The sequence below is a fragment of the Nannospalax galili genome, unplaced genomic scaffold (genome assembly GCF_000622305.1).
Source record: "Nannospalax galili isolate Female #2095 unplaced genomic scaffold, S.galili_v1.0 scaffold136, whole genome shotgun sequence".
NCBI classification, from domain to species: Eukaryota; Metazoa; Chordata; class Mammalia; order Rodentia; family Spalacidae; genus Nannospalax; species Nannospalax galili.
The window spans coordinates 3933282-3958265 of NW_008340872.1; the positions used below are offsets into that span (position 1 = coordinate 3933282).

A 24984-nucleotide genomic window follows, 5' to 3' on the forward strand; every position below is an offset into this window, starting at 1 on the left:
ATTTACACACATGCAGACATAACACTCATACACAGAAAATGTAAATAAATTAAATAAATAAATAAATAGAATAAGTTGATTCAATCCTGAGATATGTCTTGAGGGCCAGCTAGGGGCTAGGTGTTTGCAACTGGCAACCTGTGGGAGGATGTCAGAAGTAGATAAAGTAGACTATTTGAGCTTAGTAGAGGCATGAGCCTAGGAAAGGACCCTTTCAGAATGCAGTAGTCCTCCTTTGTCTGTGTGGGTACATTCCAAAACCCCAGAGGATGCCTGGATCAGCAAATAGTGCTAACCCCTATATGAACCTTGTTCCTTCTTTCATATTTTTGATAACATTTAATTTACAAATCAGACTCAGTATGGGATTAACAAAAATGTAACATACTGTAACAAAGGTTATGTAAGCTGCTGTCTCACCCAGTACTTTGTCTTCCCATGATGATGTGAGATCAACCAAAAGGAAGCACAGCGAATTGCCAGCATTGCTACTTTGCATGCTATGGCCATCAGGGAGTAAAATGGGTTTCTTAGATACTAGCCTGCCAATCTGAAAACTGAGACAGCTACTAAGTGACTAATGAACGGTGATATATACAGTGTCTGTGTGATGGGAAAGGGGATCGTTCATGACTCAGGTGGAATGGGGTAGGACGGCAATCACCACAGCCCTCAGAACCACTTGAAACTTAAAATTTCTGAATTAGACGTGAAACTACACATCAGGGACCACTGTGCTTAATTTTTTTTTCCTTCATTTTGTGACACTGTCTGGAGTGCTGTAACTCAAGAATGATAGATTTCAGAGGTCTAGGGACTGTACATTCCTCAAAATGACTATGTTCTCTTAGACGGATATTTTCCACACAGTTGCTAAGAACAAATGCATTGAAAACTCAGAATTTTGAAAGGAGGCTGGGAAGGTAGAACAGCCAAGCACGGGGTGGGACCTTAACACTAAATGAAGGCATCAGGATTCTGAGAGAGGGGTACAGAAGTAAAAACTGGAATACATTAAAAATAACATTCATTTTATCTCAAAATTTTACATAGAACACGGCTTGGGGAAGTTTTCTTCTAGTCCTTCTCCTTCATAGAGAACTTCCTGGGAAAGTTTTCTCTTGCTCCAGAAATCAGAACTTAGATTACAATCAGTAGAATTGTTGGACCCCCATTAGAGACTAGCTTGGGAATCTAGCAATCATTTGTAACATTATTCTCAAAAGTAAAGGCACTCAAATAATGGATAATTAGTTAAAAAATGAACTTTTGCTCCTGAGTTCATTTGGAAAGTTAGGATACTTCATATGAAGCAGTTAACACAAAATAATATTGTAGATAGTGAAGAAAAGAACCAAAGCAACATCTGAAAAAGTAACCAAATTGATTCACTTGTACAAAGAAAAGTTACTCTCTCAAAGACCCAAATTACCATTAAAGTATATTTTCTAAAAACCCATGACAGTTGTGATACAAATGTCTAAACTTAGATTGAAATAAAGTTAAAACATTACTAAATTCATGATGCTATAAATGATAAGCAATAATTTTATTGTAATGTTGGGCATGGTGGCACATGCCTTTAATACCAGCACTTGGGAGGCAGAGGCAGGTGGATCTCTGTGAGTTCAAGGCCAGTCTGGTCTACATAAGTGAGTTCCAAGCCAGCTGGGACTACAGACAGACCCTATCTTAAAAAGACCACAAGAAAGAAAAGACTTTTATTGCAAAGTCACATGATATCCCAGGTTAGTCATATTCATCACATTTTTCTTCTCTTAACCTTAACATAAAGGAACTGAAACAACCTGAGATTTCTACATTTGCATAATTAGCCTGGGATTTGGCCATTCAGACTAATTAACATGAGTGCACAATGTCAGCATTTAAATTAGGCCAAAGTATTAATTTTAATAAGACATAGAATGATCTCATTACTGGTAGAGGTTAACATTAAAATGAGAAAAACACAAAGAATGGGAAGAAAGAAAGATATACATGAAAAGACAAATATATATTCACTGTCATTATTACTGAAAATGCTACCAACTGAATTTTAATGAATGCTTATTCATAATGTATAAAAGTGAATAATGTTAGAAATCATGTGTGCCCATATATGCCACCTGGAAGCTTTTACTAGTTCCAGAGTCCTTTCACATATGGTTTATGCAATTCTTATGAGAAACCACTGTGGGCCAATGGATTTAAGCCAATAGAAAGTGAAAGCTACTGTAACTATAAATTGAGCCTAGAGTTTCCAGATTTCGTGACTGAAAATGTGGCTTGGGTTGTGCTGCTGTGAGACAAATAAGGAAAAGAAAATCGATACACAGAATGGGGATAAGCTACAGATGGGAAGCAGCAGGGAGTGGAGGCTTGGGGTACCCCTGAAATTCCCCAAGGAGTCCACTGGGGCCCAGCTCCAGCTTAGTGCCACCATGACCGAGCACCATGGACCACATTGAATGCTTTAAGAAAATTAGGAATTCTGACTATCTTTGTGACATTTTGCAGTGTGGAAATGTTAACATGCCAAGAGCTTTTGTTGCTTTTTTGCTTGTTTCCAGTAACATAATGTGGTTCAATAAACTGTGTCAGTGGTTCCTATCCAGCTTGGGGCTGGAAATTTGTCATCTGTGGCTGGTGTTGTGCTGCTAAAAGTTTAGCTACCATGTCAAAGAGGAGGAAGAGGAGGAGGAGGAGGCAGATATATGCATATATGGAAGGTTCATTATAAATTTTGCTGGTATAAAGGCTGTGAAGCACATGAATTACAAATAATAATAAAATATATTATTCTTTGTTATAAACTCTCTGTAAATAATTCTCAAAGAATATTTTGACTGACTTTTGCCAAATTCTTATTTCTAAAGCCAACCTAAGGTTTAAATTGATGAGAAAATATAGTTCTGACACAAACATTGCCACATATTTTCATTTATGTTAAGGATAATAATAACATTAAGTAACAAAAATATAGGAACGTCACATGTTAGTCAATGGTAAGAAGTCCTTTGCAGAATCAAACGAGATTTTCAAACACTACATTTAGGATTTAGGATACTATTGCAATGTAAAGGTTATAAACATGACACATTTTTCAAGTTTGATCAGCACTTCATCATATCCAACAAAATTAAAAATTAGACGCAGAAATGTGCAGTTTTGTTCCAATCTCGGCGATGGAAATCTTGTCAGTACTACTAGTGTCAAGTTGCTAAGTAAACACAGAGTTAAGAAAAGAGGCACAACGTGAAGAGGGTGCAGCTCAGTGGCAGAGAGCTTGAGTCCCTGAGTCCAACCCTCAGAATCACAGTCAATCAATTATTATATTATTATATTTGGTTTTGATATAATTTAATCATACATTTATATTATTTCATTTTAGTAATAACTGTGTTTTGACTGAAAATGTCTTAAAAGGTAAACACTGAAGTTGGGAAGATAACCTCAAAAGGTAAGTGCTTGCTGCACAAGCAGGAGGACTTGAGTTCAAGCCCCAGCACTCATGTAAAAATGCTGGATGTAGTGGTGTGCTTGTAATCCCAGCACCAGATAGGCAGACACAAGAGGATCCCTGGGGCTTGCTGGCCAGGCAACCTAGCCTACTTGGTAAATTCCAGGCCAGTAAGAGACCATGTCTCAAAAAATAAACAGACAAAAACAAGGTGGACAGCATCCTGAAGAATGATACTGAGACTGACCTCTGACCTTTTGCACACACATGAACCTGTACACTGTAGGAAGCCAATACAAGCCCATGTCTGCTTGGCTTGTGGTAAGAAGAGCTAAAGGAACTGTGTGAAGACCATGAGCTTAGGGGTTGGGTCACTCACAGTACAGAGATGCAAGTCTGAAAGGAATCATTCATGAAGGCTAAAATGACTGGATGAAATGCTAAGGTATAGTCATACCATCTAAAAGTACTTCATTCTACAGATCACTTAACAGTTGTAAATGGGATCTTTCTAATAGAGAAAGGACCATGTCTGAGTGATTAGGCCATCATGGAACAAATGTGAGACCCTAAGGACCCATTGTATAATACATAATATTTGGCTAAAAATATAAAATGTGTGTCTGATAAAAATCTAAGTCATAGAATATTCTTGGGGGGTGATGACAACAAAACAAAAACCAACCTAGATTCTTAAAAAAACCCTCAATGTCATGAAAGTTAAAAAGCAAAATGTGAGCCATTCTAGAATAAAGAAGACTAAGTGCTGGGGCTGGAGAGATGGCTCAGTGATTAAGAGCACTGGCTATTCTTGCAGAGGACCCAGGTTCAAATCCCAACATCCACATGGTGGCTAACAATCATCCGTAACTTCAGTTTCAGGGAATCTGACACCCTCTTCTGTCCTCTGCTGGCACTGCATAACACAGGTGCACTTATATACATGCAGGCATAACTCATACACATTAAACAAATAATAAATAAATAAATATTTAAATTTAAAGAAGACTAAGTGCCATAGGAATGTGCTACTGGATCGGGGTTGACGGAAAAGTAATAGCTATGAAAAGTGTTACTTGGGCAATTGGGAAATTTGACTATGGACTGGCTAATAGATAATAGTAGTATGATAATGTTAAATTTCCCAAGTACAATAACTGAATTATGCTTATGTAGGGGAATGTCCTTGTTCTTAGTAAATACACATGAAGTGCTTAGGCATACAGAGTGAGCATGTCCACATGTATCCTTCAAATGACTTAATGAGAAGGAGGAAGGGAGGGAGGGAGAGAAGGAGGAAGAAGGAAAGAAGGAGGGGAGAGAAGCAAGACATTAATGATGACTGCAAGGAAGGGCGTCTAGATACTCACTGTACCATTCTTGATTCTTTTATTGCTTTACTTTGACATATAATAATTTCACATTTTATGATATGTCTATATATAATTTGTACTTTGTGCATTGATCAAACTAGGTTAATAATAGGAAGAGAAGAGTTTGCTTTTTTATAGACTTCAATTTTTTCTGAAGGAAAAGTTTAGAGAAAGAATGAGGTAGATTGATGGGTACTTATGAGGAAAGGTTTTGAAATACCAGACTGAAAGGATACAGCAAGTTCTAAAGTGACACACAGAGTAGGGTACCATTTAGTTAGTACAATACATACAGTACTGATAGATGATTGAGAGAGACAGAGAGACAGAGAGATCCTGTGTCGGTATAGGAAACAGAAAATTATTTAAGGCAGAGAAGGAGCAAACCCAGCCAACTAGTTGCCAGAGGAATTTCAAGAAGTGTTGCGGGAAAAGCGGGACGGCCGCACACTAGTAACAGAAATCAGTAAGCTGTTGCCATGGTCAGCTCCCACAACTGTCACCACCAACACTGCCTCCAGATACCCAAGAAGCCACACAGCAGTTGCTATGCCTCTAGATGCCTACAAAGCTGGTGAGTAGAGGGCTGGACACAAAGTCTGCCCTTGAGACCCTGAACACAAAAAGAGGTGGTTTCCATCTTAATTCAGCTTCCCAAATGTCACAGCAGAGTTTCTGGACACCAGTACAAAGTCCGGCTTCGAGAAAGTCTTCAAATGTGATTTTGCTTTTTAGCCCCTGTGGTATTGGAAAGGTACCAAGGAGGAGGTGGGAAAAGATGCTAAATGCCAAAGGATCACATCCAATATGCTCCACGTCTTTGGCTATCAACACCCATGCAAGCTTTTCTCATGCTTTTACAGTTTTAGCAATAACGATAGTATCCAAATATGTTTTCATTCTCCTCTAAACCCACAGAGCCCAAACCCACAGTCTCTGCTTCCAAATACAATAGGCAAGCCACGTCTAGAATAATCATAATCACTCATTTTAAAATGCTTAAATTCTAGGGCCAGGAGAGATAACTCAGCGCTTAAGACACTGGTTCTTGCAGAAGACCCAGGTTCAAATCCCAGCACCCACATGGCAGCTAACAACTGTCTGTAACTCCAGTTCCAGAGGATCTGACAGCCTCTTCTGTCCTCCACAGGCATTTCACGACACGGGTGCACTTATCTACATGCAGGCAATACATGCATACACATAAAAATAATAAAATAATTTTAAAAAATTTTTAAAGAAAGCTTAAATTCTAAAGCTGATCACTGCAAATCTCCCCTACATAAAAACAGAAGATTGTGAGAGGGAACTGAAAGTTCAACTGTTAAAATTATTGTACAAACATACATGTGTATAACAGGAAAAGCAAGATCAGGAAGACGGCTACTGCAGGCCTGATTTCTTGAACTGTCATTCGGTATAACTAATTGATTATCTGACCATCGTCCTGCCTCTGCTGCCCTCTCCAGGTTCCCCTTCAGCCAGTAAATCAGCTGAGCAAGTTTCTCTAGCTGCTAGGATAACCCAGAACTTATTCCTGAGGGGTCAGAGCCCTTGGCAGTGATATCTCATTTACAAGAGTCTTCCACTGGAAGCTTCCTCTAGATAGGAAGTACCAGGTACTGAAACTTGGGTTACAGATATCTTCTTCACTTCCCCCACTGTGCAGCAATAACTGTATTTCCCTTTTGATAATCAGGACTGATCATCCAATGCAGTACAGTAACCACCCTCCACTTTTCCCTGATGATTCAGAGGCAAGGAATGCCAAAAATAGCCAGGTACAAACTCAACTGACAGTTAAATGTAACTATCATGTGTCTTCCATTGGAAGCATTTCTTCTTTGAATAAAGAGTCATTAAGCCCAACTTGTGGTTACAGGATATGACAAAATTTAAGTTATTAGATATAATAGAAATGGCATTGCCACTTCCAAACCTTAGCTCTTAGGCCTATATATTCTGCTATAGAATTATATATTGGTCCCTGGTTCAAAAGATTTCATACACATACACACACACACACACACACACACACACTACAGAATAGGACCTCAACTCCTCCAGGAATTTTCTCCCAAATGATGTCATAGCTAGGCCTTCAGTGGGCTGATCCAATGTTCTATATGGTCAGATTCTTCTGAGTAATGAAATGCATGAAAAGGCTAGAAAATTACATGAGCATGAGCCCACTGCACCACCTTCAGCACTGTGAAATTGGTTCTTGGCCAGAAGCAATGCTGTATCGGATAACAATATGATGAAATAAAGGCTTTACCAAGTCTATGGGTCACAGTATTGGCAGAAGTACTAGACAGAAGGGCAATCCATGAAATATGCATCCATGTCATTGAGTGAGGATAAATTGCTGTCCTCTTCAAGGTGAAAAAAGCCTACTGTGATAAAACTGGATGGTTCTTTCAGGAAATAATCCAAATTGGAGGCTCAGCATTGACCTCTGTTGTTGACAGGTTGGGTACTGTGATGGCTAACATTTTACTTTTTCTTTTTTATTGAGCTTTTGTACATTTCAAACGATAGTTCTTGATCAAATATAGACTCCCCTCCCCCATCCATGTTCTCATTCCCCTCCACTGGACCTCATGCATTCTGCCAAACATGTTAAGTTCTATCTGGTCAAGCATTTGTACCCAGATGTCCTCCAGTGCAAGTTCATCCACTGGAGTCTAGTCAACCTATCTAGAGGTCTTAAGGAAGCTCTACTCTCCATTACCCAGCAGTAATCAGTCTCCAACAGTCTAGGTGATAGGAACCTCTACGCCTAAGGCTCATGGAACACAGTGGAACAGAGGGTAGAGAGACTACTAGTGCATCCATCAGCTCTCACCAGCAAAACTTCTTATACAACAGAGGGTGATGCACACAGAAGGCCACAACTGGCTAAGTTTTAAAGAATAAGAGACTGTAGAGTTTGGGTCCTTGTCTAGACTCCTATATTAAACTTCACCCACCCAAAGCTCAGGGACCACTGTGGATGTTTAATATTTTCAACTTGACAGGATCTAGAATCACCTAGGAGACAAACCTCTTGGTATGCCCATGAGGAATTATCTAGAATAGGTTAGCCTATGGACATGCTTATGAGAGGTTATCTAGAGTCATTTAATTAAAGTATGAAGACTCACCTTAACTGTGGGTAGCACCATCCCATGGGTTGTAGTGTTGGATTGAGTAAAAAGGAGCATGTAGCTAAGCACCAGCATTCACCTCTCTGTTTCCTGGTTGCAGATGTCATGTGACTAGCTCCCTCAAGCTCCTGCTACTGTGACTTCCCCTTCATGATGGACTGTAAGCCAAAATGAACCATTATTTTCATAAGTTGCTCTTGCCAGATATTTTTTTATAGCCACAAGTCAAATAAAACTAAAATAAAAATAAATAAAATAAACTGCAGGAATTAAGTAGTCAAATCAGTATTGGTAAAAGGAAGTCCTTGTCGTAAAGTTGATATAAAAGCTTTATATCTGGCACTACAGCTACTTAGTTCATGTAAAAGCACTAAAGCAGTTATCTAAAGGAAGAGGTAGACCGCTATCCATAGATGAGACATCCCTTACCTGCCTATCACCGAGAACATCCTCATCAATGAAGCTGCTCTTTGCAATGAGGTGGCTTTGGTGCCTACATGACTCTTTCCAATATCATTTGCCTTATTCCTTTCAATTCTGTGACTCCACTTCAGCCCTTTTAATGTGGGAGGTCCTGCAAGAGAACTAAACCACATAGAGAGTGATTAATCATTCATTTTACTAAGAATTGTACATCATATGATTCATGTAATGGATGGAAAAGGGCATTAAGACATTTTTTCAAGGAATCCTTTTTGGAAAGTGATGATCCCTCCAGACAACTGAGGGTGAGGTAGAGGTAGAATGCATCTGTCCTTGTAGTCAAGATTCTTTGTAAGCAAAGCAGATACTTGGATAAATTTCCTGAAGTTTTGTCTGTTAGGAGAATTTTCTTTCGTGAATTTTCTTCTTGTCTATTCTGGGGCTGTAATGCTGGAGTCTGATATGCTACTGGGACATAACATCATGTAAAACTGTAAACTAGACTTGAATTTTTCTTTCTTAATCAATTGGTAACAGGGAACTTCTCAAGACCATTAGATATAACTTGGAGTAATGGTGGCAATTCCAGAGTAGAAGGACAAAGCATTCAGAGCAGGAATCTCCTGTTCTTGCAATGTACTTGCATCTTCAAAATAGATCAACTCCTGGTCACATGTGTATTGTATCCATCCACTCATACAATGCTGCCTTACATGCCCAATTTTATATTTTGGCAGATCAGCTCATTTAGAACAGCTAAGATCACACGATCATGTAAGTGTTCAAAGTTAAAGTCTCTATCAGGGACTAGGGCAAGCCAGAAACAATTACACAAAAAGAGGCTGACTACTGATTTGAATTTACTGAATCTACTTCCGTCTGACCCATATTGGTCACCAGCCTAAAATCAACCTTATTGTGAGAGTATTTAAAGCCCTAAGATTTAATCTGATCATCTAATAAGACACTAGGGAAAAGGGCTTAGGATCAAATAATGAAATAAGTGAATACTAGGGACATTTAGAGGAGATCCACTAGCGTTGGAAATGTTAGTGAAGAAGAAAATGATAGGACAGTGGGGTGTTTCAGAAGCAGTGGTAAATGTTCCTTAACCAGCACTCCAGAAAAAATCGTTTTGATTTGAAGCATAGATTTATATCATGTACCCTTGTTGGAATGAGTTTTATAAAATGGACAGAATCTGAGCTAATGACTTTTAATTAACCTTGGTAAACTCAATGAACTTTGTATCATTTGACCAGGCATTTCCTGGGAGCCTCAATTTGGTACTCCATGCAAAATGATAATGAATGAATGTAGATATGCTTGAGAATTAACGTATCAAAGCACTGAAAGACAGTACACCCATCTTCATTGAACACAGGGATGATTAGGAAGGACACTGAGATTGGGTGAATGAGATATTCTAGAACTATGGATGAAAAGGCAGGATGGCCTGTCAAGATAACGGTGGATCCAAACTTGTACTTCCCCAATGAAGCTGGAGAAACTGGTTTGAATGAAAATGTGAGTGAGGCTGACTCAGGAGCACAGTTTCAGGAGACAGACCTTTCCAAAGCCTATCTGGGGGAGTAAGTGTCCTCTGAGTTCCGACCCACTCTTAGAAACTAAATTTAAGCATCAGGCTTTTTGTTCAGGTAATAGTAATGGTATGCAGCACAGTAACGCTACATAAATTCTCCAAACATGACTAGTTTTTAGGTAATGAATGTATTAATACTGAACTTGGAGTTGTGATAGATGCATGCAGTTGGCTCCTGTAAACCCAGAGGAACCAGCACCAGCACACAGAGAGAACAATGCTCCAGTCAGAGAGTAGAGTTCATCGGCTGAAAGCTGTTGAGAAGTGAAAGAGGATAAACTCAGGGGTTTCTTCTGGACTGGCAAAAGGTGATGTTGACAAAAGGAGCATCAGTAAAGTGAGTGGTTTGAGGACAGAATAAGTCATGAGAAGGAACTTCAGTGAACAGGGACAAATGTATGGAACACTCAAGCTGTGAAGGATTCTGAGGTAAAGGAGCCATAGCTGAAGAGAGAAGTCCAAGGCTGTATCTGGATGGAACAAACAGATGTGTTTGCCAAGAGAATGACACAGCAGGAAGGGTTGAGGAGGCAGAAGACAAAGGTGAGGGCTAAGACAGTCAGGCCCATAAAGGAATGGGGTACTGTGCACAAGCTGATGGACTAATCTTTGAGAGAAGGAAGAGCACTTTCATTTCCGTGCATGGAGACTGGATGAGGGCAGAGGCAAGTAGGTTTGTAGATATGGCTTCCTCCAAGGGTTTTAGCTTTCAGTGAAGAACTGTGTTGTTAGTTGGGGATAGTTGAAGCTTTGAGGATAGCAGTTGTATAATAATCATTTCACGATATGGAAAGGTAAACTTACCAAAAAGACAGACTAAGAATACTCTACAGATATCTGGTTGAAATTCCATATGTATGTGATCTCTTCACTGCCATTTTCTTAGACATTTTAGAGCATTTATCATTGCTTTGTTGGAGAAACGTGAGGAGGAATTAATGAAAATTAAAGAACCACATGGACACTCCTACATTTAAAACCAAAGTGTATTTACCATTACTTAAGAATTTCTCCTGCCCCATTTTATTGGTTTTCCCTTTTCTCTTTATTGGTTAAGAGACATTAAGGAATCCTTGAGTTAGTTTTGTGTGGTTTGTACTTTGTTAGAAGACATATCTTCTGTAGAATATTAGTCTTATTGTCACTAGGTTTACTATAATATCCTTTCATAATTAATTTAGCTTTTCCTTACCCTTAGCTACCTCTAAAGATATGGGGAGTATGTGAGTGTGTATTTTCTTTTGCTACTGTGTTAGGCTTAGCATTTTCTTTGCACTGTCAATTTTTAATTTGTATTTATTTTTCTTTTAAAATTACATTTATTTTGCTTGCATGTGCACGTGTGTGTGTGTGTGTGTGTGTGTGTGTGTGTGCACGCGCATGCCATGGGGTGCATGTGAAGGTCAGAGGCCAACTAGCCAGAGTTGGTTCTCTCTACCATATGGGTCCCAGGGGCTAAACACAGGTTGTCAGCCTTGGCAGCAAGCACCTGTACTTGCTGAGCCATCTCACTGGCCTTGATTTTTTTAAAGATAGAAGTGCATTATGTACTTTTACATCATTGTGGCAAAATATTAATAAAACAACTTAGGGTATCAAAATAGCAATAGAAACAACTTATAGGATCAAAATTGTGTTTTGGTTCACGGCTTCAGCTAGCTCAGTTCACTGTGGCAGGAAGGGCCCAGTGGAGCATTAGTAGCCTGGCAGGTCATCAAGCAGAGAAGGGAATAGCTGATGTCTCTGGCTTTCTCCTTTTCACCCTTTTATTCCATCCAGGCTCCCAGCACAGGAGATGGTACTACCCAAATTAAAATTAAAATTGGTTAATCAAGGACAGAAAGGAAGAGGGAGACCATAGAAAGTGAAGAGTCCATTGGAGGAAGACCCACACTCAGAGGGGGCCTCCCCCGCCAGGTAATTCTCTGAAAACACCCTCAGAGATGTACTAAGCGGCATCCCTCAATCTCACAGGTTATTCTAAAACTAGTTAAGTTGGCAATGACACTTAACCATCCTAGGGAAGGCTGTCCAACTCTTTGGGTTTTGTTCATCATTTAGTTTTTCCTGTGATTGGAGAGTGTGTCTGTGAGATGCCTGATTTGGAGAGTTTTCTCAGTTTTTAAAAAATGTTGCTAGTTACTGATTCATGGTTATAAAATATTTTACAGAAGAAATAGATTATTAAGTAGTCTTTGGAGAGTACAAAATTATCTTTTCACGGCCATCATCTACCATCTCCCTGTGTGTTCACTGATTTTTAAAAACACACATAATCTAACATTTTATTTTTTTGGCCAACTGATCTGTGTACTTCAGAAAGAAGCATATTAAAATACTCCACCATGAAGAGATACATGCTGGTATTTAGTGTCCATAGGAAGTTATTACTTATGAATTTAACACAACATAGGAAAAATTTGTTAATCAAGGACAGACACAGAGAAAATATAGTCCTGTTCAGTCATTACTGGTTTCGCTGGATGACTATGACATAAAAGAGGGGACCAGGGAGTTAAAGATATTGCAGAGTGCCAGTATGATCTTACCCTGTGACATCCAGAAAGGATGGGGAAGAAACAGGCAGGAAGAAGAGGGAGACCATAGAAAATGAAGAGTCCATTGGAGGTAGACCAAGGGGCCTGAGCAAGCAGGAATGACCCCGCTAGAGAAGACTCCCAGTAATTTGGAGAACAGTCCAGCATGCAGCCATCCTGGCAGGTGGCTGGAGTGGTAGAGGAGAGGACTATGAGAAGTGGTGATAAGCAAGAAAGAATGTAGGGAGGTCACACTGCAGTGTGGAAGGACTAAGAACAAATGAGTGAAGACTATGCACCAGGCAGTTCTGGAAGGAAATGAACCAATGGTAGGTGTTGCTAAGATGATAGGCAATTCTTGCTTTCCCCCCTTTGTGCTGCTTTGTATCTTCTTTTTTAATGTGCAGACAGTATTTTCATAATTAAAAAAGGTTTCTTTTAAAAGTCCACCTACAGTTTTTAATAAATTCAAAGCTGTCTCATTCTTCCTATAATCTTGTTATAATCTTATTGCACATTTATTATACAGCTTTGCTGGCTTCTAGTAACTCAAAATATATGAAAAAGAAATACCAATTATTCTTTTATACCCATTGGGGAAGTTTGTAACCTGCTTATTTTAATAATTTATATACTTTGAATTTTTTCCCCAGGGAGGCAATAATGTATCAACAACAGTAATACAACACAGGTGATAAGTGAGTTCTTTTAAGAAAGGATTCATAGCTATTTTTTCCTTTGCATTGCTCATTTATGTATTTAAAGTATGCACTGTGAATATAACCTAAATATATTAGTACTGTGGGTCTGTGTTACTCTTTTCTTTTCTCTCTTTTTTTCTTTTTGAGACAGGGTCTCCCTGTACCCATAGCTGGTCTGGAACTCACTATGTAGACCAGGCTGGCCTCAATCTCATAGAGATTCACCTGCCTCTGCCTCCTGAGCAGGGACTAAAGATGTGTGCCACCACTCCTGGCTTGTGTGTTACACTTTCATATGAAGAGGGTAGAAGATGGATATACTGTGCTGGATAAAATGAGCGAAACTTCATTTTATATGATGTGTTCCAGGAACAGTTTTTTAAAGGAATACTCGTTTTGCAGGAAAATGTCCTATCTTGATTCTGAAAATCCTTACATATTTTCTAACAATAAAGATAGCTAATGGTCATTGGTACATGTGGTCAATTTTTTTAAAAGATAACAACTTATAAAAAAATTCTCCAGATCTTTGAATCTGGATTGCATCACCATTTACGGTTTGATAGAAAAAAATGATTTCACTGAATTAGAACCAATGACTAACTTTTAATGGAGTTTAAAACAAATAATTTAGATTTAAGGGAAAGGAGTTTTAGGAATTGAACTCAGGGCCTCACACAGGGTAGTCAATCACACACTCTGCCACTGAGCTACACCGTAAGCTTAGGAATTTTTTTATATTCTTAGCTAGGGCCAGTCACATGCCATGGATGGAGGTATTTGTCTCTATTTCTAAGTTACTTGCATCAACTATGTATCTGAAAGAGAAAAGCTAACCCTAGTTTTACCTGAGCAAAAGCTACAGTTAAAATATTATTAAGCTTTCAAACTTTTAAAATATTTGTACAATTACAGAGATAAAACCAACATAAAAATTTAAAACGCACTTATTTTGTTGGGATCTTTGGTTCTAAAGTTTTTGATCTCTAAGGTTCAAATGGAAATAAATTTGATACATTCTAAGTAAAAACACACACAACAAAATATTAATAACAACAACAAAACAAAAAGCAACCTTACTGTAAGGATTCTCAGGGTATCTAAGGGAACCCATGGGCAGTACAGTCCAGCGTTAGTTAGGAAGCGTTGGGAGCAAGCAACTGTCCTTGTCTGCTCTCTCCACACCTCCCTCCTTTCTCTCCTGCTCCACTGACTCCTTTTCTTGATTCCTGAGTTGGCTTGGTAATTTATGGCTGTCATACAGCTTCTGAATTCATTGTAGTCCCTGCCCTGACTCTGCTTCAAGCAGGAAATCTTGGGAGAATATGATTGGTTCACTTTGGATTAGTCAGGACTATGTTACCTACCCTTTTCCCAACCAGAAGATGACTAGTCTTTCTGCCTCCTGGGTTATTTCAGTTATTTCTCTTTAGAGGAGGGTTCCCAGAGATAGAAGGGAGGTGTCTATGACTGCTTTAAGAGCACATGAACCCCAGCAACTTGTAACAAATATATTGATCTAATATTTTGGGAATAAAAGGATGTGTAAGATGTAGAAAATATTTCTATCAACACAAGGTAAACTATCACCAGGTAAACAGAATGTATGCCAAATGTTATTTTAGGTACTATGAAGATAGCACTAAATGGAACATAAAAATCTCTTCTCCCAAGACTTGAGAGATGGCTCATGGGATTAAGAGAGCATGCTGTTCTTCCTGAGGACCTGAGTTTGGCTCCACCCATGTTGGGTTGCTCACAACTGTCTGTAAGTCCAGCTCCAGGGGATCTGATACCCTCACCTGGACCCCTTGGTCACTTGCACTAAGATGCGCGCGTGCGCGCACACACACACACACACACACACACACACACACACAGAGCCATAATTGAAAAATATTGAAAAATAAATCTTAAAAAAAAAATCTCTCCTCCAAAACTTTTTTAAAGTTAATATAGAGCTGCCTTTATTAGGGTAGTTTCTGAAGAAACTTAACTAGATAATTAAATAAATTTCTTTGGTTTTTTTCTAGATTAGAATCATTAAGATTTCTAGAGTCATAGTTTAAAAAAAATTCGGGCATGGTGGCATACCCCTTTAATCCTAGCACTCAGGAGGCAGAGGAAGGCAGAGTTCAAAGACAGCCTAGTCTACATAGCAAGCTCCAGATCAACAAGGGCTGCACGGTGAGACTCTGTCTCAAAATGAATAAATAAATGAATAAATAATACATGAAAGAAAGAAAAAAGAAAAATCCTAGGTCATTGATTCCTAGAGTATAGGATTTCACCTGCCAAATAAAAACTACATAAAAATGTGGAAGGACTCATAGCTCTTGTTATGTTTTAGCTTGCCAAATAAAATCATGAAAATAAACACACTGCCATGTACTATCATCACTAAGTAAAGAGATTGTCTCATGTTAATACTAAGGAGAAATAAGGAAATGATCTTAAAGGACCACTTTGTTCATGAATGAATATTTGTCTACTCTATAGGAACAGACTGTCCCTGACATTTTGATTTGGCGGCTGACTAGGAGCATTTTTTTTCAGAGGTTCAGAGATTTACACTTGGTAATCATTATTCTTGATTTCAAGATCTAAGGTGGTGGCTGCAAGCCAAATTGACCTGACAATTTTTGTCAGGATTTATAAGTCAATTCATTCATGTGAAGTTGCAGTTTGTTGGAAAAATTCAAAATATTGCTTCAAACTCTGACTTCGGAAAGAACTTATTGATTTAAACAAGACAATTGATGTAATATTCTGTATATGTGATGGTGATGATGTAGCAATGAAACTTCATAAACCAGTTGCTCAACTGAATACTCAAAGCACAGAAGAATGTTATCAAGTAATTCCTATATAGTGGATGGCATACCAGCTGACAAAGCAGCTATTCATTTCAGGAATCTAATTTCCACTGAGACCATCTTGTCTGGTGGAAGGAACTTTGCCTTACTTGGACAGCAAATTAACTCTTATGTGTTCATCTTTGCCCTTTAACTATCTGGATAGGTAGAATGGCAACGTTATAAACACCTTTATTATCTTTGAATATTTAAAATAACAAGTGTTTTTCCTTCTATACATGTCCATTCAGTACTTTTACAGCATGAGGTCTTTTTAAAGTTTCTGGATGATATTGTAATAGATTCTGCTTTTTTTTTTTTTTCTTGAAGTGCTGGGGATCAAACAGAGCCCTGCACAGTGCCCTCCCACTGAGCTAACCTCCTCTCCCCATATTTGCTTCTAGGACGTATCTTTATGACCTCTATTTTACTGCAAATCTGTCTCTTGGCCCAGGTGTCAGGAGGCTGACCAGGCACAGTTAGAATCTTCCTTATTAAAAACTGGAGTTCAATTTCCCCAAGGATGCTGGAATCAGAACTTAACCAATGCTGAACAGCCAGAATATAAGGAATGAGAGTAATTTGAGTAGGATGGAAGTCACGTGGCTTTAACTGGAGAAAAAAAGGTTGCAGAGGGTGTTAGCTTCTAATCTGGGTCCTAGGAAGGCAGATCTCAAATCTAACCAAAGAAAACTGGGGAGATAAAGAGTGTATGAAACAGAAATTCTTGGTGGATGCGGGGCCTTTTACTTCAACATAGAATTTAAACCTCAGTGAAATTTTGAAGAGAAATATAAACTTGCAGAACTTCTATGAAGAGCTAACTAGCATTAGTATAAATGAAAAATGCATACACTGGGACCCAGCAAATCCAACTCTAGTACATTCTACAGATGTACTAGCTGCCTTCCATGACAGCAGTGATTATTACTGTGTAAAGAGGGAAAATTCTACCCTCAGAAATTTCAGTAACTGAGTAGCAAATAAATTGACAGTCAACAGATTAACAAGAGGAAACTACTTTATGCACAGATGTTCCCCAAAATATGAGACTCAAAGAAGTAGATGACTGAAGTTTTAGAACACAATGGATACAGAAATGAGCAGGAGTTTGGGACTTTGGGGGAGAGGTGGTGACAGGTAATAGGAGGGTAAAGGGAGCAGCAGGATGGTCAGTAATGGCTTTCTTGCCATGTAGATCAGGCTCTTAGGTGATATGTCATGTTGGAGTAACCCATCAGAAGCATATGTGACTGTGGCCAACCTGACATGGTGCACTCCAGCCTCTCCTCCTGTACTGCAGTTAGTGTTCCCCAGTTGATGAGATTCCCAGTGAGGGAACTTAGGACAAGTGTTTTCTTTTGGGAACTCTGCAGACTGAAAGGGAACCTCAGAGAAAGGCTCTCTGCACGTTTTTTGGGAAGGGGTGAGATGATGCCTTAGAGAGGCCTTAGTTCCTTTAAAAGTACTCAACATGCCAAAGTCCCATAGTTTGAGGTTTTTGGTTTTTTCCTTTTTAGACATGGTCTCATGGATCTCAGGCTGGTCTCCAATTGGAGGATGGATGACCTTGAATTTCTGATCTTCCTCTCCTTACTTCCTAGTGCTGGGAGTAAAGATGTGGCACTACCACAGCCAATTTATGTGGTGATAGAGATCTGACCCAGGACCTCCTGTGGGCTAGCTAAGCACTCTACCAACTGGGCTACTTCTCTAGCCTGAAGTATCATTTTTCTGAGCCCCACCAAGAAGCTGGAAATGTAAATATCAATTTCCATGAGATTGATTACACAAATGCAGCCGGGTAAAATAGGTATTAGACAAAGCTTTTTGTACAGATACAGACCTCCCTTCAATTTATATTAGGCTAAAAGCACATTGTTTATACACCATCTGTGTAAAAAGAGAAATTTATTTAAAATATACACATTTGGGGTTGGAGAGATGGTACAGCCATTAAGAGCACTTGCTGCTCTTGCAGAGAATCTTGGTTCTGTGGTTCCCAGCACCCACACAGTGCCTCTCTACAGTCTGTAACTCCATTTCCAGATGTGTTGCCTCCTGGCCTCTAAGGGGCACCAGGCACACATGTGTACACATAGAATGTCTCTGGAAGATCATTAGAGCCTCTTAACTAATCCAACTAACACTGCCATGGAGCCTTATACTTTGAACTTTTAAAAAATTTTATGTGTATGAGTATATGAGTATCTTGCCTGCACATATGTAAGTGCATCAGGTGAGTGCAATGCCGGGAGGTTAGACCAAGGCATTGGACCCCTTGTTATTGAAATTACAGACGGCCGTTAGGCCTATGTGAGTGCTGGAAACCCAACCCAGGTCCTTTGCAAGAGCAGCCAGTGCTCTTAGCCACCAAGCCAGTTCTCTAGCCAATAACCCCAACTTTTTTTTTTTTTTTTTTTTTTTTTTAAATGGGAGCACCTGATCCTTTTGCCCCCAAGCTCGTTTCTTCAGCAATAACCCCCACCTTTTTTTTTTTTTTTTTTTTTTTTAAAGCTAGGATCTCCCCGTATCTCCTGCTGCTCTGGAACTTGCTTTGTAGACCACGATGGCTTTGATCTGGCAGGGATCCCTGCCTCTGCCTCCCCCCCCCAGTGCTAGGATTAAAAGCATGTGCCACCAAGCTCTGCATAGAACGTGGGCTTTTGCACTATACTGAATATCTTTCGAGTTTTGAAACAAGAAAATGAATCCACAAACACACCCACCTATTCAGTAGGACAAGCTTGAAGGAACAGTAAGATCCAAGTTTGGTGAAGAAAAGAGTCACCTTAAGGCCTTCGTGATTAAGGTTTTTGTTGAGGGTTTTTTTGTTTGTTTTTTGTAACACTAGTCTGAAAACTGTCACAACCTCCCACCCTCAAGTCAATTTTTCCTTCCATCTTTTTCTGAAATTTGCTATGTTTCGGAGAAACATACATGAAATTGCTAGCAAACTTGGCTTTCTTACCAATACACACTTTCCTTGTAAAGGCTGGGGGAAAGGAGAGGCCATTACCCCATGCAATATTATGAATGGAATCCAATGTCTTTTTGAAAGTGCTACGTTGCCATAAATTTATAGAAATATAAAGTATTAATAGTGACTGATATTATTGGGGTGACACGCCAAGTCATACTTTTGGGAAGAGTATTTACCGAGGGAACACACTTGCCTTTCTCAGACCAGTATTCTCTAACAGGCTCCACTCCCTCTTGGCCCTCCCCTCCGACTCCCGCCTCTATTTCCCCGGGCCAGGGCTTAGCCGGAAGTTTCCTCACCCAACGGCTCACGTCAGCGCGGAAGACGCATTGCAGCAACACCGTCGGAGACGACAGACTATACTCCGTCCTCTCATCTCTATGATCCTCTTTGTGACCCGTGAAACAGCATAGGAATTAGAGAGTTCCGCGCCGTTAGTCCTCCAGGCTGACAAAGGGCAATGTGAAAGGCCAAGGTTCTAGCCACCCGCTCGGGCACGCTTTCTTCAAGTACTTAGCACGAGCGCATGCGCACTGGGCGATGCGCGGTAGCTAGCCAGCACCAGGAGGACCCGGCTGCAGTTGTGCAGAGTGCGCGTGCGCTGTCGCCGTCTCCGCGCTACCTAGTCCTCGGTGAGCTAGCTGGCTACGGTGCCTGCAGCTGGGATGTTCCGAAAGGCCCGGCGGGTGAACGTGCGCAAGCGGAACGACTCGGAGGAGGAGGAGCGGGAGCGCGATGACGAGCAGGAACCGCCGCCGTTGCTGCCACCGCCGGCTTCTGCCGAAGAGTCGGGACCTGGTGGCGGCGACCGGGCCCCCGGGGGGGAGTCGCTGCTGGGCCCCGGGCCGCCGTCCTCCGCGCTCACCCCGGGCGTCGGGGTGGAGGCCGTGGGCGGCATCCCCGGCGGCGCGGAGCCTGGCAACGGGCTGAAGCAGCGCAAGAGGCCTCGTGAGAACAAAGAGGTGGCCCGGGCTAGCCTGCTCAGCTTCCAGGACGAGGAGGAAGGTAAGCCCGCTCCCCGGGCATCCTGGGCCCCCAGACCTCCCGGGCCCTCGCGGACTCCTGGCCCTCTGTGCACGCTCCTGAATGCTCATCCTCGCACCCTGAAACCAAGCCCCCTTCCCGCCCCAGCGCCTTCCCCGCCCCCGGCCTTCTGCTCTGGCCCGGGATGCGTTCCCGCGCTGCAGCCAACCTTAATGACCACCTCTTCCTCCCGTGCAGCTCCCACTCCGGGTTAGACCTCCCATCTGTCATAATCGGTTGCAGTGAATCCAGTGCTCCCTGTCCTGCCTCTCTCTGGCCTGAAGTGTTTCAGAGAGCTTGGTTTGGGTCTTTCGGTTTACGGCTGTTGCCTCTGCAGACACACTGCTTTCCTTGTTGGCCCTCTCTATTCAGGCTTTCTGGAATGACCGAGGAGGCCAGATTGGTGAAGAGGAGGACTAGGGTCGGGAGCAGAAATCTAGAGTTGCAGCAGTGCTGGTTCTGAGTGACCTTGAGCCAGTCGCATTCTATCGCTGGGTCCCCATAGAAATAAATGGGGGAAGCAGATGCCCGCTTTAGCGTTGGCATTTGAATAGTGAAGAGAGACGAATGGTAATAGTGTCAGGAGAGGCCAGGCTGCAGGGGCTGGGATTTCTCATCTTAGAAGGACAGTACGTTCGTTACGTGTTTTTACCTCCCGACTACTCAGATTTGTGTAGTACTGTATGTGCGTGAAACTGAAAGCTCAGTTTCATGTTAAGAAAAATGAGTCTGGGAAGCCTTGCGTCTCGATTCAAAGTGCTTTCATGTTTCTAGAGAGGCAGCCTGTCTTTTGCCTCGCCCTTAGGTTTTTTTAAGCAGGTACACGCCAGCTTTTGAGTTTGATAGTTGAGCTATTTGGTGAGGTGTTTTGCTCTTCACTTGAATTTTCTAATCAAAGACCATGGGTACAACACTAAAACCTATTTTGCAAAATGATTTACTCTAGCTTAGCTTTTAAATAACAGTGCGATGGAGAATTGCTTAGACTCGACAGAAGCTTACAATTTGGCGGATTACTGTTTCAGCTTCCAGGTTTTGATAGCTCAAGAAACATTTGAGTGATTTTTCTTTTTTCCCCCTCTCCTGGGAGAGATGGTTTATGCTAAAAAAATTAATAAATAAATAATTTTTTTGTGAAATTACATGGGGCACCCCTTAAAAGTCAAAATTTCATTAATTTATGAACTTGACCTCAGTTTTTGAGTCTATGGTAGATTTGAAGGAGCTTTGTTTATAATGCTTTCTGTATCTGAGAATATTTCGAAAAATTTATTTAGCAGCACATAAAAGCATGGAGAAGGGAAACTTTCTGATGTTTGTTATAGACATCATTTAATTTCTTTTAAGAAAATGAAGAAGTTTTCAAAGTGAAGAAATCAAGTTACAGCAAAAAGATAGTGAAATTGCTCAAGAAAGAGTATAAAGAAGATCTTGAAAAGTCAAAGATCAAGACAGAACTCAACTCAGCAGCTGACAGTAAGTGCTAAGTGCTAAACTGGTAGGGTTCTTCTCAAACGACAGTTTCTGAACGAGAGCTCTTCTCTTAGTGCTTTGAAGTATGTATTGTGAATTCAATCTGTGGACCCAAGTGCCCACATTGAATAGCATGCATTTCTGTAATAGTCACACAGTTGCTTTGTAAAGAAAGTTAGCTTTTTAAAAGTTTATTTTTATTTCATGTGTATGTTTTGCTAGCATATTTGAAAGTGCACCTGTCTGTGCAGTACCTGCAGAGACCAGAAAAGGATGTTAGAACTAGAGTTACGGGTGGCTGTTAGCCATCATGTAGGTGCTACAAATCAAAACTGGGTCCTCTGGAAGAGCAGCCAGTGCTCTTAACTGCTGAGTCATCTCTTGCCTGTGAAGTCTTTTTAAAAAAGATTGTTGCTCCTGAATTCTTGCTAGTGTAGAGAATGTTGTAGAGAAAGGAAAGTTCCCATTATGGCCCCAGAAGCAGATTTATTCCAGTGAAAATTCCTGTACTGGTTTTTTATAGAGAAAAAATTTCAGTTCCTTTGGTGGTTATTTCCATAGTGGATTTAACTCTTAGAGAACTTTTAGCGTTCCATAGGTTACTGTTGATAATACCAGTACCCAAAGCCTTGTCTGATGCTGGGAGGCCAGGTACATTGCACAGAATCCCGTGCCCTCCACTCCCCATACCTCCTAGTTCTCTCTTGCTGGAGGTAAGCATTCTACCAGTAAACCAGGCCTTAAGTTTAAAACATTTTAAGCAGCTATTTTGTCTTTAATACATTCATCATAATAAGCTCATGCAAATATTTTAGAAAAATCTTTATAGAATTTAGAATTAAAGATAGAATATTTCCCAGGTTCTCAGCTACAGACATAATATGAATAGGAATGTTATGTTTCATTTACATGTAGTTGTGGAGAGAATATCCACAATGGACTATCCTTCCATTGTAATTGTGCAATGGAAGTATTTATAAAAAAAAAAAAAAAAAAAAAAAAAAAAAAAAAAAAAAAAAAAAAAAAAGTCCAGTGAGTCAGCCAAAGGATAACTACACATTTTTTCAGAAGAGGGAGGGAGGGCTACTTCATAGAAAAGCAGAATGGGAATCTGGATATTTGACAATTAAAATTCCTCAAAAAAGGCAAAAACAGGAGAAAGAATGAGCATACCACTAGGGCAGATACATCTACTTGAAGAAAGTTTTGCAGTTGAATGAAAGACAAATTGTTCACAGATTGGATGACTAAATGCAGTAAGGGGTTTAGAGTTGCTGCTTTTGGTGACTTGTCAAGATGGTGGTGTGATAAATACTTTCTGACATCTTAACCTGGTATTGACATGCACTATGGATTGCTACAAGGAGAGAGAGAGAGATCAGAGGCTTAAAGTAGTTTAAACTCATGTCCAAATTTGAGCCATTAATAGTCACTGGGTTTAGAAAGGTGTCAGTTGAGTGAGACTGATGCTTTTCCTGGCGCTGGGGAATTGTGAGTGGGTTAAAAGTGGCTGCCATGAGTATGGGAGAAGAAGTGGAAACAATGGATTATTTGTGAAACAGCCTTAGAGAGAATTGATGGAACTGATACATGCTTTTGCTATTAGAATGAAAAGAAACAGCCAAATTTGAGCTTTGGGCCACGGTGAGAATCTTTATGCATTACCTTCTGAAACAGAGAAGGCAGGTGGGAAGAAGAATACTTTTGGGAGAACTTACTATTTTGGTGTCTTTGAAACTACCCCATTTTCCCCAGAGTTCTTGAGAATCAATTATGTATGGTGAAAAATAGTGCCAGAAAGACTATGAACTAGGGCATGGAGGGAAGCCATGAAGAGGGACTCGAGAAAGGCCTGGTGCTGTGGTTGCCACCTACTGTTGGTTTAGAAATTGAAGTGAATTTGACATTTTTGAGGCCATCTCTATGCCCTCTTCTGACTTCATGGTTCTGATTGCATTCATGAGGTAATTCAGTGTTCTCCCCAAAGGTGCAGCCTCTATGTGTGTCAAAGATTGTCATTGTTTTTGCTGAAATGGCAGTCCTGGAAGCTGTTAACACACCATCTTTAAGCACACCATATGCTATTGAAAGGCAAAGCAAAGACGAATTAACAAAACAAAAGCACTGTTGGCTTGAAAACTTTTTCTTTGTGATATTCCTAAAATAATGAGTTATTCTTTGAATTGGATTTGAGCAGAAATTTACAGTGAACAATTGGAGATGTCAGTTTAGGTATGTTGCTTATTGAGGTGATAAAGTGAATGGAATTGGTAAGAGCAATATAAAAAAATTACTGAGGGCCAAAGATTGCTGCCCTGTTAATAAACCTGCTTATTGTGGGGAAGATTTATCAAAGACGAATGAATCAGAAAGGCCAAAGAAGGAAGCTTAAAAACATGAACAAGTACAAGAAAGGTTAGGAAATTGAGGCCCAAAGAAGGGCTATTGGACAGCGCTGCCAGGGTTTTTTTGAAAGAGGGCTTCTGGCAATGGGAGTAGATCCCTCTCTAGGTTTATGTGCATGTGCGTGGGGAACAGTTTGTTAAATTAGCCATCCTATCTGAATTTAACTGTGACATTGGACTGTCAGTTGAGCCTAGAATGGCAGAAATCAAAGGCCGTTTGCTCGGCTTGAGACATAGGTTGGTGAGGAAGAAGAAAATGGAAAAGTAGAGGAGAGGAGAGTAGCTACTATGGGATTGGGTAGATGTCCTTTTTTTTTTTTTTTTTTTTTGCTTTTGCAGGACAGGGTTGAACCCAAGGCCTCATGTATGCATGCTAGGCAAGTGCTCTAGTACTGAACTATGCCCCAACCCCTAGAAGTCTCTTGTTTTCTTTCTTTTTTTTTTGTCTTTTTGAAACAGGGTCTCTCTTTCTGTAGCCCTAGCTGGCCTGCCAAGCTTAAGATGGCGCCGAGAGTTAGAACATCTCTTGAAAGAGATGTAAATGAAACTGAAGGCCTAAGAGGAATTTTTCTTGTTGAGAAAGGGTCTTATGTAACCCACCCTGGGCAAGACTTGCTTCTACTTTCCTAGTGCTGAGATTACAGGTGTGTGCCACCATGTCCAGTTCGTCCTCTCCTGGGTATCAAACTCAGGGCTCCATGCAGTCAAGTAACAACTGAGTCACACCTCCAGCTCCATACGTGGAGTCTTAAATTAGGTGATTTCGCATTGCTGTAGAGATGTCTGGTAGAACAACAGGACCACTAGAAGAAGCACTCAGTCGTCACCATGCTGTGTGCTTGTCACCTGCTCAGTCACAACTTGGTACTTCTGGATTTAGTGAAACATTGAACCTCGAGATGTACAGAAATTCACTGAAGACAACTTTTGGCCATGTTAGGAGATATCAGGGGTCTACGTTAACAAGGTTTACCCATTAAACTTTATCTGCCACTCTTT

General features: G+C 40.4%; 1 protein-coding gene and 1 long non-coding RNA gene across 2 annotated transcripts in view; one reads left to right on the forward strand and one right to left on the reverse strand.

Annotated features, from left to right (window-relative positions):
• Positions 1-19506, reverse strand: part of LOC115070865 — a 33628-nt gene extending 14122 nt beyond the window's left edge. Inside the window, exons 1-3 of the long non-coding RNA XR_003849977.1 lie at positions 19384-19506; positions 8412-8567; positions 7980-8140 (exon numbers count right to left, since the gene is read on the reverse strand). This is a non-coding gene — a long non-coding RNA (uncharacterized LOC115070865). The remainder of the gene's footprint in view (positions 1-7979; positions 8141-8411; positions 8568-19383) is intronic.
• Positions 19507-19604: 98 nt separating this feature from the next.
• The window catches only part of Paxbp1 (PAX3 and PAX7 binding protein 1), a 33957-nt gene continuing 28577 nt past the window's right edge, over positions 19605-24984 (forward strand). Inside the window, exons 1-2 of the mRNA XM_008835975.2 lie at positions 19605-20089; positions 21455-21583. Coding sequence (XP_008834197.1) covers positions 19750-20089; positions 21455-21583 — 469 coding nt within the window. The 5' untranslated portion in view covers positions 19605-19749. The remainder of the gene's footprint in view (positions 20090-21454; positions 21584-24984) is intronic.